The sequence below is a fragment of the Neoarius graeffei genome, chromosome 12 (genome assembly GCF_027579695.1).
Source record: "Neoarius graeffei isolate fNeoGra1 chromosome 12, fNeoGra1.pri, whole genome shotgun sequence".
NCBI lineage: Eukaryota > Metazoa > Chordata > Actinopteri > Siluriformes > Ariidae > Neoarius > Neoarius graeffei.
In genome coordinates, this window is record NC_083580.1 from 14807400 (window position 1) to 14820201 (window position 12802).

The following is a 12802-nucleotide window of genomic DNA, read 5'->3' on the forward strand; positions in this document are numbered from 1 at the left end:
CGCAGGTCGGCGAAAAAACGACTTACTAATAGATATAAAAAATAAAAGTAATTTAAGTAAGTTTAAAATGTAATTTAAATAAAAAGTAAAGTATTCATAAATTGAAGTTTGGAAGCACCTCTGTTTTTGGGCTGAGGAGAAGTTTAAAAGGGTGTACCGCGATTCTGCCTTCTTGTATCGCGACACGGATCGTGGCTCTGCGTATCTCGATTTCGATACGCATATTGTTACAGCCCTAGATGAGACTCCAGCCAGAAGTAGGGCATCAGCATGGATCAGGCAGGTCCAAAGAGTAGAAGACGTCAGGATCGACATGTAACGAGAGATTGATTGATTGACTGATTGATTGATTGATTGATTGATTGATTGATTTTAGCGAATGAGTAAGAATAGTATACGTTTTGCACGGAGTTCAAGCGGGGGGACTGGCAAGACTAACTATGACAGCATAACTAAAAGGGAGAGCCTTTACAGTATGCAAGTGTGAGGTCGGGGGGTGCGACAGCATCCATACATCCCAGTTTACCAAAACACTCCATGCCTGAGGACCCTCCAGATCTCCTCCTTTACCTAACAAAAGGCTTGACTAAAAAGATTTTTCAGCCTAAACCTAAACACTTAAGTTTAGTTTCTTTTTGAACGTAGCCTCGCTTTTTAGCTAGCGTTCTTGTTATTTGGTAGGCCACATGAGGTTTCATCAGATTTTAGATTTGTAGTTGGATTAGCATACGGGTTTCACCAGCAACGTCCAGAAATGTAACGTATTGCAGGGCTTTTGTTCCATCTCTGTGGTTTGAGGTTTCTGTGGCTGAATAGAGGAAATAATTTGAGAGAACTGAAAGACGAAGATTACCAGTGGTGAGCATTTATGCCTTTTTTTTTTTTTTTAATTGAATGAATGTATTTCTTTTGACTGGTACTGTATTTGCTAACTTCAGTGCATTTCAGATCAAGTGTAAAGAAAAGTCTATCTTTCCTACCGATCCCTCTTATCGGCACCTTATCGAGCCTTGTTTGGTCGTAGTGTAACCCAACATTGAGTCAGATAGACGTTCTTGTTAAGGGCAATTCCATGTAAATGTCAACCTTACCATGCAAAAATAAAGCAACATGTAATACATCAAAACCACTCCCAGAGATATCACCTAGGCCTGTATTTTACAGATGTGAATAAGTTGAACCAATTTGTAACCAACCTAATATGTCACTGTCAGTCTTTCTTTCTTATAATGTAAAACCCAAGCTAAAATCAACTTTGATCATGTACAATTCTATATTATTGCCACAAGCCACAGAAATGTATGCTAAAATCCACAAAACAGCAAAACAATAGCCATCCTAAATATTATTTAAGAACTTTGATAGTTTTAGCTGATATTTAGAGAGTTTTTCAAAGGGTTATGGTGGTTAAATTGCTGATTTTCTAAACATATGCCATGTCTATTTCAGACATGTCACATCCATAACGGAATTTCGTCACATCCATAACGCTGACTTTTCCTTCCGAAACTCTGCATGAAATACAAAATATTTTAAACAAAGATTTTTTAATATTCACCTTGGACCCCTCTATCAAATAGATATCTCCATTTCGACATTAGGTTTACAATTTCACAGAGTTTGATAAAAATGTACAGTCACCCAAGAAAAGTGATACTTTTTCTGTCACGTCCATAACGCATCTTTTATTGGCATTTTCTGGCATGCCCTAGATGTACTATGGGAATTGTTCTTGTTCTATCACTTCTCCAGTATGGTACAGCCTTAAAATATGCAACACCTGTTTAAATACTGGGAGACAATAAAACATGCACTGGATCATTTGTTGCCATTTTGAGTTCAACTGTCACGTCCATAACACTGGAATTGCTCTTAACAGGTTTTCCTGACAGTTGTAGGTTCATATGTTTTATAGGAGAATTGGTGTGTTCTAGAATGTCACAGTCCGATTCCTGGTCTTGCATTCTCATGAGGCGTTTATGAATTATTCCTAAGTGCCTATGAAACGTGCATAAAGTGTTTTTGAAAACTATGCCAATATATTTGTAATAAATCGAATGGTCATAAACGTGGCGCAGCAGGTCATGTTGCGGCCTCACAGCTCCAGGGTTCCCGGTTCGATCCTGAGCTGCGGTTACCGTTTGTGTGTGGTTTCACATATTTTCCCCATGTCTGCGTTTCCTTCGAGTTCTCTGGTTCCCTCCCACCAGGAAATATTCCAATATATATTCTATGGACATGAGTGTTTTACTGGGAAATACGCCATTCGTATTTTTCATACGAGCTCCATCTGGGACATGGAGATCCAAAACTGTGAAATAAATCGCTAGATGTCAATCGTTGAGTTGTTTTGATAACTTTGGGTCCTTTCTGTTTGTGAATGTGTCGATATAATAAAAAGAAAATCACACGTTGGCTTGAAGATACGAAGCTTATCTTCTCGTGTTGAAAAACTCGCATTTTTCATACGAAATACTTCGCGGATCTGAGTGACGTAGTTAAATAATATTGGCTGGCGTTGAGTGGTACATCCGATATATTCCATTCAGCTAGCATGATACTGAACAAGCCAAAGACAAGTTCAGTATCATGCTAGCAGAATGGAATATATCTGATAGACCATGAAAAAAAGCCATTATTATTATTATTATTATACTACATACACACTCTTCATATCAGCATTCTCGAAAGTCAACGTGAGCTCACCTGCGACTCGGTGCTGTTAGCGCTGCAGTCCTTCTAGCCGGTGTAGTGTTAGCAAAGGCCAAGCTGAATATTATTATTATTATTATTATTATTATTATTATTTTTTTTTTTTCCCTGTATAATTTACTTTTAAAATTAACATCAACAACCACACACAACGGAGCGACCTAGCAACCAAAATTCTCTAAAATCTTCCGCTTTTAACGAAGCAAACCTCACAGCCATGTTTGCTTATAAATTGTCAGTCACTTGCTAACGCAAAAGTTTTACATCTCCGACGTGTCTCTCTTCCAGTTTTTCGATGTCCGTTGGTATGTTTTTCTCTTGTAAATATGCGTGAAGAACACATAATGAGGTTTTGGTAGCCTTTCAGGTGTTCAGCACATCTTTTTTTTTTTTAGTTTCAGTTTTCTGTTTATTTATTTAGTGCTTAAACTGAGCACTGGATTAGCCTCGTCGTCTCTCTTTCCCCGCCGACAAATAAATGATTGTGCAGCAGTAACACTAGTAACACCCCCTTTGGCAAGTATCACAGCTTGTAAACACTTTTTGTAGCCAGCTAATAATCTTTCAGTTCTTACCTGGGGGATTTTCGTGCATTCGTCCTTGCAAAAGGCTTCCAGTTCTACAAGTTTCTTGGGCTGTCTTGCATGCACTGCTCTTTTGAGATCTATCCACAGGTTTTCAATGGTGTTTAGGTCAGGGGACTGTGAGGGCCAGGGCAAAACCTTCAGCTTGTGCCTCTTGAGGTATTCCATTGTAGATTTTGAGGTGTGTTTTGGATCGTCGTCTTATTGTAGGACCCGTCCTCTTTTTAACTTCAACTTTTTTACAGATGGTGTGATGTTTGCTTCCAGAATTTGCTGGTATTTATTCAAATCCATGCTTCCCTCGACCAATGAAACATGCCCTGTGCCACTGGCTGCAACACAACCCCAAAGCATGATCGATCCACACCCATGCTTCAGAGTTGGAGAGGTGTTCTTTTCCTGGAATTTGGCACCCTTTTTTTCTCCAAACATACCTTTGCACATTGTGGCCAAAAAGTTCTCTTTTGATTTCATCAGTCCACAGGACTTGTTTCCAAAATGCGTCAGGCTTGCTTAGATGTTCATTTGCAAACTTCAGATGCTGAATTTTGTGGCTAGGACGCAGGAACGGTTTTCTTCTGATGACTCTTCCATGAAGGTCATATTTGTTCAGGTGTCGCTGCATAGTAGAACAGTGCACCACCACTCCAGGGTCTGCTAAATCTTTCTGAAGGTCTTTTGCAGTCAAACAGGGGTTTTTATTTGCTTTTCTAGCAATCCAACGAGCAGTTCTTTCAGAAAGTTTTCTTCATCTTCCAGACCTCACCTTGATCTCCACTGTTTCTGTTAACTGCCATTTCTTAATAACATTACAATCTGAGGCAACAGCTACCTGAAAACACTTTGCTACGTTCTTGTAGCCTTCTCCTGCTTTACGAGCATCAATTATTTTTATTATTCAGAATGCGAGGGAGTTGCTTAGAGGAGCCCATGGCTGTTGATTTTAGGGACAAGTTTGAGGAGTCAGAGAATTTATCCAGCTTTGAAATCTGCATCATCTGACCTTTCCTAACGAAGAATTTGAACAAGCCACAGCTAATTAACATCTGGAACCTTGGTAAAAGTTACCTGAGAACTCAAATGTATCGGGGTGCCCAAACTTTCGCATGGTGTTCCTTTTCTTTTTTCACTCTCCAGTTGTACAAAACAAAAATAATACACAAATCTTGCAGAAAACGCTGAAAAGAAATGCGTCGTCTTTACCTTTTATGCCTTTTGGTGATCAGTTCATCTTCAACTATTCACAGTAACAGACATTTTCAGTAAGGGTGCCCAAACTTTTGCATGCCACTGTATGAGAATGAGATGCTTTTGGGTATGAATGGGCGTTTATAACGGACTGATGTTCCATCTTCCAACATTCGTGACCGTTCCAGGAAACTTATGCTGTAGCTTGACGAAGATAAATGAACAAACCGATATAGTAACGGAGTACCTTTCTCTGCCATTCCGATATTTATTTATTTTTTGAGTCGTTAATATTCACAGATCCGTAGTGATTAATGTAAAAATAGCAAAGGAAGGAAAACCAAAGCACTGAAGGAACAGGACTGGGAGGGAAACACTGGTCGAAGACAGACATTTAAAGGGGAACAGAGGGCAATATATAGAGTAAATATAACAATAAAACACACATTAACGAACCTTATTCAAGACTTACAAAAGTTTTTTGTTCTAAGGTTGGAAAGTTATAGTGTTTTTGAAAGTAGCTCGAGCAAACTATTTCCGCAGTTTGAACAGCCCGCCATGATATTAATTTTATCCAATCAGAATGCACGTTCATTTTCTCTGCGTAACACTCATGACGTATGTATGTGCCCAGTTGTGTTGGCTCATTGAGGTTGGGAATAGCACGCGTGAATCGGAAAGTAGGATGAATTGTAAGTGATCGGCTACACAATGCCACCGTGTGTTGCTTTCGGGTGTAATAACAGGACCGATGGAAAGCGTAACGATCCTCCAGACTTGTCTTTTCACTCGTTTCCGCTGAAAAACACCAAGCGAGTTCGAGCTTTCTTCTCTTCTTTCGTCATCACCGGAGTCGAGAGTACCTCTCCTAGGTTCAAACTGGTACCCTTGTAAGCCATAGCCTGCTTGCAGTGTGTCTTGCGGGATCTCTTCGTACGATTCGACAGAGCTGTCGCTTTCACTTGATGCGCCCGACGCCATGATTACACGCTTTTGTCCTAGTGCAGTGGGTAGGGCTGACGTCACGGTCTTTTAAAAATGGCGACTCTTGTGCCGTTTAGCGTACCGACTATTATATTTACAATTACCAAGATATTTCGTTGTTTTCTAGTATATAAATTTGATAGAATACTTACCGTAAGAATACGTTACTTTGTCACATCAGCAACTGTATATATTATATTCGGTACCCCTTTAACCCTTCTTTCATCCACATCCAGGCATTTTATTGTGATGAAGGGTGTGTTGAGCTGATGATTTGGATCAGTTGTGTTGGAGCACAAAGACAATGAAGTGTGTGTGTGTTTGAGCGAGAGAAAGTGAGAGAGAGCGAGAGAGCTATCACACTGCAACCAGATACTGTTTGTCTGCCTCTCTCTTACTTACCACTGACGTTATCAGGCTAAATCTCTAGTTTGAACTTTGTTCCTTCTTGAATATTACATTGGTTAAGTCATGACCTTGATGCTCAAGAGGTCTCTGCTTCTGTGTGTGAATTTTCCCTCTACGAACACTCCGTTCCTGAATACGCCATTATTTAGTGAGCGCTAAGAGAGGATTTGTCATGGGAGAGTGATTGAGCCCTTTGAGAGCGAAGAGGTCGTGAACACATTTAATATAATTCAGTTGAGAATTTCAGGAATTCCAGGATTAAATCTGGCTTTGCTTGCGAAACAGGACGTTTTTATGCTTCTGTAGGAGGTGAAACCAGTTAAGAATGAAAGTGAACGGATTGCACCAGCATGTGTGTTTTGGACGAGGGAACAGGAAGTATCACGCCATGACTGACTGACAGACAAATCATAACATTTTCTAAATGTTTTTTTTTTTCCTTCTTCATTCATATTTGTGCACGGGTGTGTTTTGTGTGTAACAGGAAGTACCTGGAGCGCATCACCAGTGTGGGGCCTCGACCCGCAGGCAGTGCTGAGAATGAAATCATGACTGTAAGCTTCCTGTTGGAGCAGGTGGAGCGGGTGCGACGCGAGAGCGCCGACGGGCCGAACACCATCACGGTGGAGACGCACAAACACAGTGGTTCATTTAGCATCGACTTCCTGGGCGGATTCACAAGCTGCTACGATCAAATCGTGAACATCGTAGTGCGGCTCGAACCCAGAGGTGGAGCTCAGCACTTCGTACTGGCTAACTGCCATTTCGACAGCGTGCTCAGCAGTCCAGGTGAACTCTGCGGCGCAAACGACACCGCGCTTCATTCTTATATCGGAGGCGTAAGCAGGATGTGGGCAGTTTGAATGCGTTATTAGGCCACACCCGATTATATTGAATACTCATCAGGCACTTTATTAGGAACGTGATGTTACTATTCCTTTCATTAGTTTACGATTGCTGCAGAGCTCCCATTCCACCACATCCCACACGTGCTCCATTATATTCAGGGCTGGTGGTGGGAGATGAGGCCGCTAAAGTACAATGAACTCATTATTGTTGTGTTCATGGAACCAGTTACTCAAATTGTCATCTTAAACTATTAGAAGACGGCGCAGTGCTGGCTCAATGGTTAAGAAGAAGGTCATGGGTTCAAGCCTCAGCACTGCTGAGCCCTTGAGCAGAGCGCTTAACCCTCTCTGTACCAGGGGCACCGTATCATGGCTGAACCTGAACTTCCTAACAAGCTGGGATATACAGTACCAGTCACAAGTTTGTGCACCGCTACTCATTCATAGGGTTTTCTGTATTTTTGATATTTTCTACATTGTAGAATAATACTGACGATAACAGGGATGGAATTATATAGGGCGGCACGGTGGTGTAGTGGTTAGCGCTGTCGCCTCACAGCAAGAAGGTCCTGGGTTTGAGCCCAGCGGCCAACGACGGCCTTTCTGTGTGGAGTTCGCATGTTCTTCCCGTGTCCACATTGGTTTCCTCCACAGTCCAAAGACATGCAGGTTAGGTTAACTGGTGACTCTAAATTGACCGTAGGTGTGAATGTGAGCGTGAATGGTTGTCTGTCAGCCCTGCGATAACCTGGCGACTTGTCCAGGGTGTACCCCGCCTCTCGCCCATAGTCAGCTGGGATAGGCTCCAGCTTGCCTGCGACCCTGTAGAACAGGTTCTTCAAAGTATCCAGCGTTTACCTTGACGCTTTGCACACTAGAGGTAGTCACCTGGAATGCTTTTCAATTAACAGGTGTGCCTCGTCAAAAGTTAATTAGTGGATTAATTTCTTGCCTCCTTAAAGTGCCATTCCACCGTTGGATGTATTCTTTGGCATAAAATACAATATATTTTATGACAACATGATTAGACAGAGAAATCTTTTAGCTTCAAAATGATATATCAAGCATAATTTTTTGACGACAGGTATATTAATTTTGCGACCAAAGTCACCTACCCTTTTAATTTCCGCGCGTGATGTCATCGGCAGGTTCCCCTTCTTGTGTACCACGTGACATGTGACGTGGCACATATTATCAGCAATGGCGGATAGAACGCGATAAAAATAATACCAATAAATCTAGCTAATACCAATAAATCTAGCTAACTGAAAGATTAACTCGCAATTTTTTTGGCCCCCATATACGAGGAGAAATGACTCTCTCACTTTGGGGGTTTCCTGGTCTAAAAATAGACCGACATGTGGTACACAAGAAGGGGAACCTGCCGATGACATCACGTTTCACTACCGCGCGGAAATTAAAAGGGTAGGTGACTTTGGTCGCAAAATTAATATATTTGTCGTTGTCAAAAAATTGTTTGATATATCATTTTGAAGCTAAAAGATTTCTCTGTCTAGTCATGTCATAAAATATATTGTATTTTATGCCAAAGAATACATCCAATGGTGGAATGGCACTTTAAAGCGTTTGAGATCAAATAGTAAATAATAATAAATGCAGTAAATAGCCCTATTCAGCAACTGTAGTAATCCTTATTATGCCAAGAATCGCTCAACTAAGTAAAGAGAAACGACATCCATCATTACTTTAAGACATGAAGTGTCTATTTTTATTGATTAAAAAAACCCCATTGAATTAGAAGGTGTGTCCAAACTTTTGACTGGTCCTGTAATGCGGTCCGCAACAATACTTGTATGCTGTGGCATTCAACCAGGGCTCAACTGGTTTTAAAGGGCCCAGTGTCTGCAGTGAAAACATTCCCCACACCATTACACCACCACCACCACCTCTACCACAAGTCTGATCTGCTGACACAAGGCAGGTTGGGTGCATGGATTCATACTTACTGCTGGAGCCAAATTCTGAGCCTCAGTTCTCAGCTCAGTATCGCGCTCCCCAATCAGAATACTTGAGAATAAAATGTGTGATTAGGACAGGAAAACACCAGTCTAACACCTGCACGTTTTAAAACTACAATACACAAAGACACTTGAATCCACTAGGATGCTGTTTTGCACAAGAAGACTTTGCATTTACGCGTTTGCTGGATTTAACATACAAAAGTGCTTATCATCTCCTCGTGCAAATACAGATAGGTCAGAGTCTAATGGCGTATTCACACCTACGTTGTTTGGTCCGGACCAAACGAACCAAATTTCCCTTGGTCTCGACCTTTTGGGTTGGTCTGAATACAAACCACCGAACTCTGGTCCGGACCAAACAAGCGGACCGAGACCGAGCTGCAAGGTCGAACTCGGTCCGGACCAAAGGAACCCTGGTGCGGATCTTTTGGAGGTGTGAAAGCAGACCGGACCTAATCCGACAGTTTTGCTTTTTTGTACCTCGGGAGCTTCCGTCGTTTGTCGAGCATTATGGGAAACAGAGTCTTGACACTCCACCGCAAAGTGCAAACACTGTTTCGGTTGTCAAGGGAACCTTACAACAGTCGTTCAGACCAGTGGTAGGCTAGACTACAGAGTACAAAAAATGAGTAGGGGGCAAACGTGGGCCGAGGAAGAAACGCGTACCCTTGTGGATATATGGGCAGATGTCCACATATCTGAGCTTTTGGAGAGAACGCACAAAAATGCCGACGTGTTTGCTGTATTCAGTGAGAAAATGAAGAAGGGGTTCACGCGCTCCCCAGAACAATGTCGGCTAAAAGTGAAGAAACTCCGTCAGACCTACATTAAAATCAGGGACATTCTTTCAAAAAGTGGCGGTACTAGCGACGCAAAAAAGAAATTCATCTATTGCGTGAAGAGCCAGAACTGTCACAACATGATGTGCGCTCATCAGCGCTATCCTCCGTAGCCGCCTTGCCCTTTGTCGTCGTCGTTGATAAATTACTTGTACAACAGCATAGTAATCGCACAATTGTGAAAACAGTAAAAACTGGAAAAAACATACAGCTTTGATGACATTAAAAAGAATAACAGCACGGAAAGCCTCCATGACTACTTTTGAACTTAACGCTTTGTGCGCGTGCCGTCTCTGACCAATAGCTGAACGACCTCAGGGCGCGTGGCTTTGTTGACAGGTTTTGGTCCGCTTACTAAAATGTACAGTGTGAAAGCGAACCGCACCAAAATGAAAAAATAAAAAAAAACATTTGGTTCGGACCAAAGCAAGTGAACTATCGAACTATCCTGGTCTGAATACACCCTCAGAGTGCCGTCAAGCTGAAACCTTGTTGCTGTATATATTCAGATGCACCTCATGTACGCTTTCCTTTATAAACATGTTTAATGGGAACGGAGTTCTGTTTTTAACTTTGACACGTATTGCGAGTGATGCATTGTCCTACGTGTGTGTGTGAGACAGGAGCAAGTGACGATGCAGTAAGCTGTGCTGTGATGCTGGAGGTGTTGCACTCAATATCCAGTCTTTCTATTCCTCGAAATCACGGAGTCATCTTTCTGTTTAACGGAGCTGAGGAGAACATCCTTCAGGTGAGAGTGATCAGACGAAGAACTAAAGAACTCAAGATGAAGCAGAGATAATGTATTGGAGAGACAGAGAGAGAGAGAGACTCCTAAACAACTAAAAATGTAGACTATAGAAAGATGTATTGTGTCTTGGACTGTATGAATACAGGGGTGTACATGAGCAAATTCTAGAAACGGTCACCAGTTTATTGCACTGTCAGTAAAGGTTGTCGTATTGAAAGTCAATACAAGCTACGCAAAACACAAGCAATACCTAGATGCAGTCCACCCGTGCAAAAACCACCACCACCACCTCATCACAAAGCCCAGGCTAGCAAGAGGGGTGCAGAAAAAAGGAAATGCAGCAATTCTCTGAAATTTCCAGCGACCTCATGAAGTGAGTTTCCAGAACCTTTCAGAAAAACAGACAGATGGAAAAGAGCAACGTTTGTACTCATTCTTTTGTGTTTTCCTCATTGTAATGTGTACATTTATCAGTGTTGTGTGCGTCTCTCTCTCTCTCTGTGTGATGCAGGCGAGTCATGGCTTTATCACTCAGCACGAGTGGGTGAAGCAGATCAGGGCATTTGTGAATCTGGAAGCTGCTGGAGTTGGAGGAAAGGAGCTGGTGTTCCAAACGGGTATACGCATGCACGCACACAAACCCCTGATCTTCTAACCACTCAGTTGACCTTATTAAAAGGTGCCGGTCCAGCATTTAAACATCATCGATATCAACCGTACAAGCCCTAATTATAATACTGCACACAAGTGCAGCGATCATGAGTAGCTTTAAGTGCTTAAAAGACCAAAAACACCAAGTTTTTATTACACACAGACAACCAATATGGCGTCCAGGACGTGACATGAAGTCACTGATGGCCAGGAAGTTAAAGGAGAACTAAAGTCATTTTTAAACTTGCTTTATTTCTTAATTAACGTGTTTATTCAATTAGGTTTTAGTAACCTTTATATCATGACTCGTATCGGCAATTAATTGCAGTTAAATGAATGAATGAATGAATGAACTCTTTGTCACTGTTACCAGTGAAATTGACCATCAACCTGTCCTTGCAGAGGGGGAACAGGACAGGAAGACAGGGATAAAAGAAAAAGAAACACAGTAGTAACATGAGGAAAGATGAGGAAAAAAAGACCCCCCCCCAACTATGCTCCTATCAGGAGTACAGTGTGGGAGCATTTAAAAAACCTCTGCACAAGCACACAATAACACAAGTACACTTTAAAACATGGGACTTGAGGGGGGGAAGGAGGGGGCAATCAGGGGTAAGGGGGTAGGAGGGGAGGGGAGGAGGTAGAGGTAACCCAGCGCAAGCAAGCAGCCGTCCGCTCCTGCAGCCATGCAAGCGGCGCTGGTCACGTACCCGCTTGTCACACCGGGGGTGAAAAACGGCGACCGCGGAAAATTGGGGAAAGAATGCGAGAGTGTCTCCCAGCAGTGACCTTCTGGGGGAAATGTTGCCCCAGCAACGGCCTTGATCGAGGCCGGTGCTGTTCAGGGAGCCGAATGTCAATAAGATAGAGATTATACTTATAGGCCTTTTCGGTTTTTAGCCACGTTGAATTTAGTTCGTTTGGTCCACGGCAGGCGCCGCTTATCCGTGACCTGTGCGAGACTTCGAAACGTAAAGCGTCAGCCAGGTGTCAGTGCCGCCATTTTGAAAACTGTTTTCCAAACGAGTTTAAATGACGATTACTGCCTACTTTTTTTCAAACTTTCCTGATTGCTATCAAAACAAACACAACTTCCAGCTTGATTACATCAGCATTCGAATGAGGGCGCGCGCGTCTTTTGACAATGTCGGTCTCTTTGATTTCCGCTGTACGTTTTACTTCCGTCCTATGATGTCTCGCACAGGTCTCAACGAATCTCGTTTACGGCCATTGCTTTGACATATGGACTGATGTATTACATGGCGTATTTCAAACACTCATAACTTGCTATAGCAGCGACAAAATAGCAATCAGAAATGCATTCCGGTATTTAATAAAATGAGAAATAGAATTTTGATGATAAAAAAAAAATTGCCTTCAGTTCTCCTTTATGTATACCTGATGTAACCATACTTGTTAGCCTGGATTGAGTCAGATGCCTTCACACACAAGCCTGCATTGGAAATGGACTATATACAGACCTTGATAGCCTGTGTGTTGTGTGTAGCATGGTAGCCTGATGTGAGAGGACCATCACCAGATGGAGAAGTCGCAAATCAGTAAGCAGCCTGTTGTATATAGAAACTCTGTGTGCACGTATTTATTTATGCATATGCATGTGTCCATACTAGCTATAAAGCCTATTTACTTGTTTATTTATTACATGTGAATACAGGTATAGGCATGTAATGTGTCGTAGTGGTTTATATAATAGTTTAAATATAGGCTAGTGACCGCTCGAAGCGGAGTTTGAATTTATCGCGGAGCGGAGTGAAGCGCAGGCATCGGACGACGAAATTTGTATCTTTATTTGCATAAGAGAGATTTGTTTTGGTCCAGTGCTTATTTTTAATTT

The 12802-nt window shown here is 42.1% G+C and overlaps 2 protein-coding genes across 5 annotated transcripts in view; one reads left to right on the forward strand and one right to left on the reverse strand.

The window, feature by feature from the left end:
• Positions 1-3529, reverse strand: part of mlana (melan-A) — a 61955-nt gene extending 58426 nt beyond the window's left edge. Inside the window, exon 1 of the mRNA XM_060935570.1 lies at positions 3288-3529. Coding sequence (XP_060791553.1) covers positions 3288-3464 — 177 coding nt within the window. The 5' untranslated portion in view covers positions 3465-3529. The remainder of the gene's footprint in view (positions 1-3287) is intronic.
• Positions 1-12802, forward strand: part of LOC132895223 (endoplasmic reticulum metallopeptidase 1) — a 62153-nt gene that overhangs the window by 14930 nt on the left and 34421 nt on the right. For all 4 annotated transcript variants that reach the window (XR_009655714.1, XM_060935566.1, XM_060935567.1 and 1 more), the window contains exons 2-4: positions 6361-6665; positions 10169-10296; positions 10808-10913. Coding sequence is in view for 3 of the 4 variants with exons in the window: in XM_060935566.1 (XP_060791549.1) it covers positions 6361-6665; positions 10169-10296; positions 10808-10913 (539 nt within the window). In the remaining variant the exon portion in view is untranslated. The remainder of the gene's footprint in view (positions 1-6360; positions 6666-10168; positions 10297-10807; positions 10914-12802) is intronic.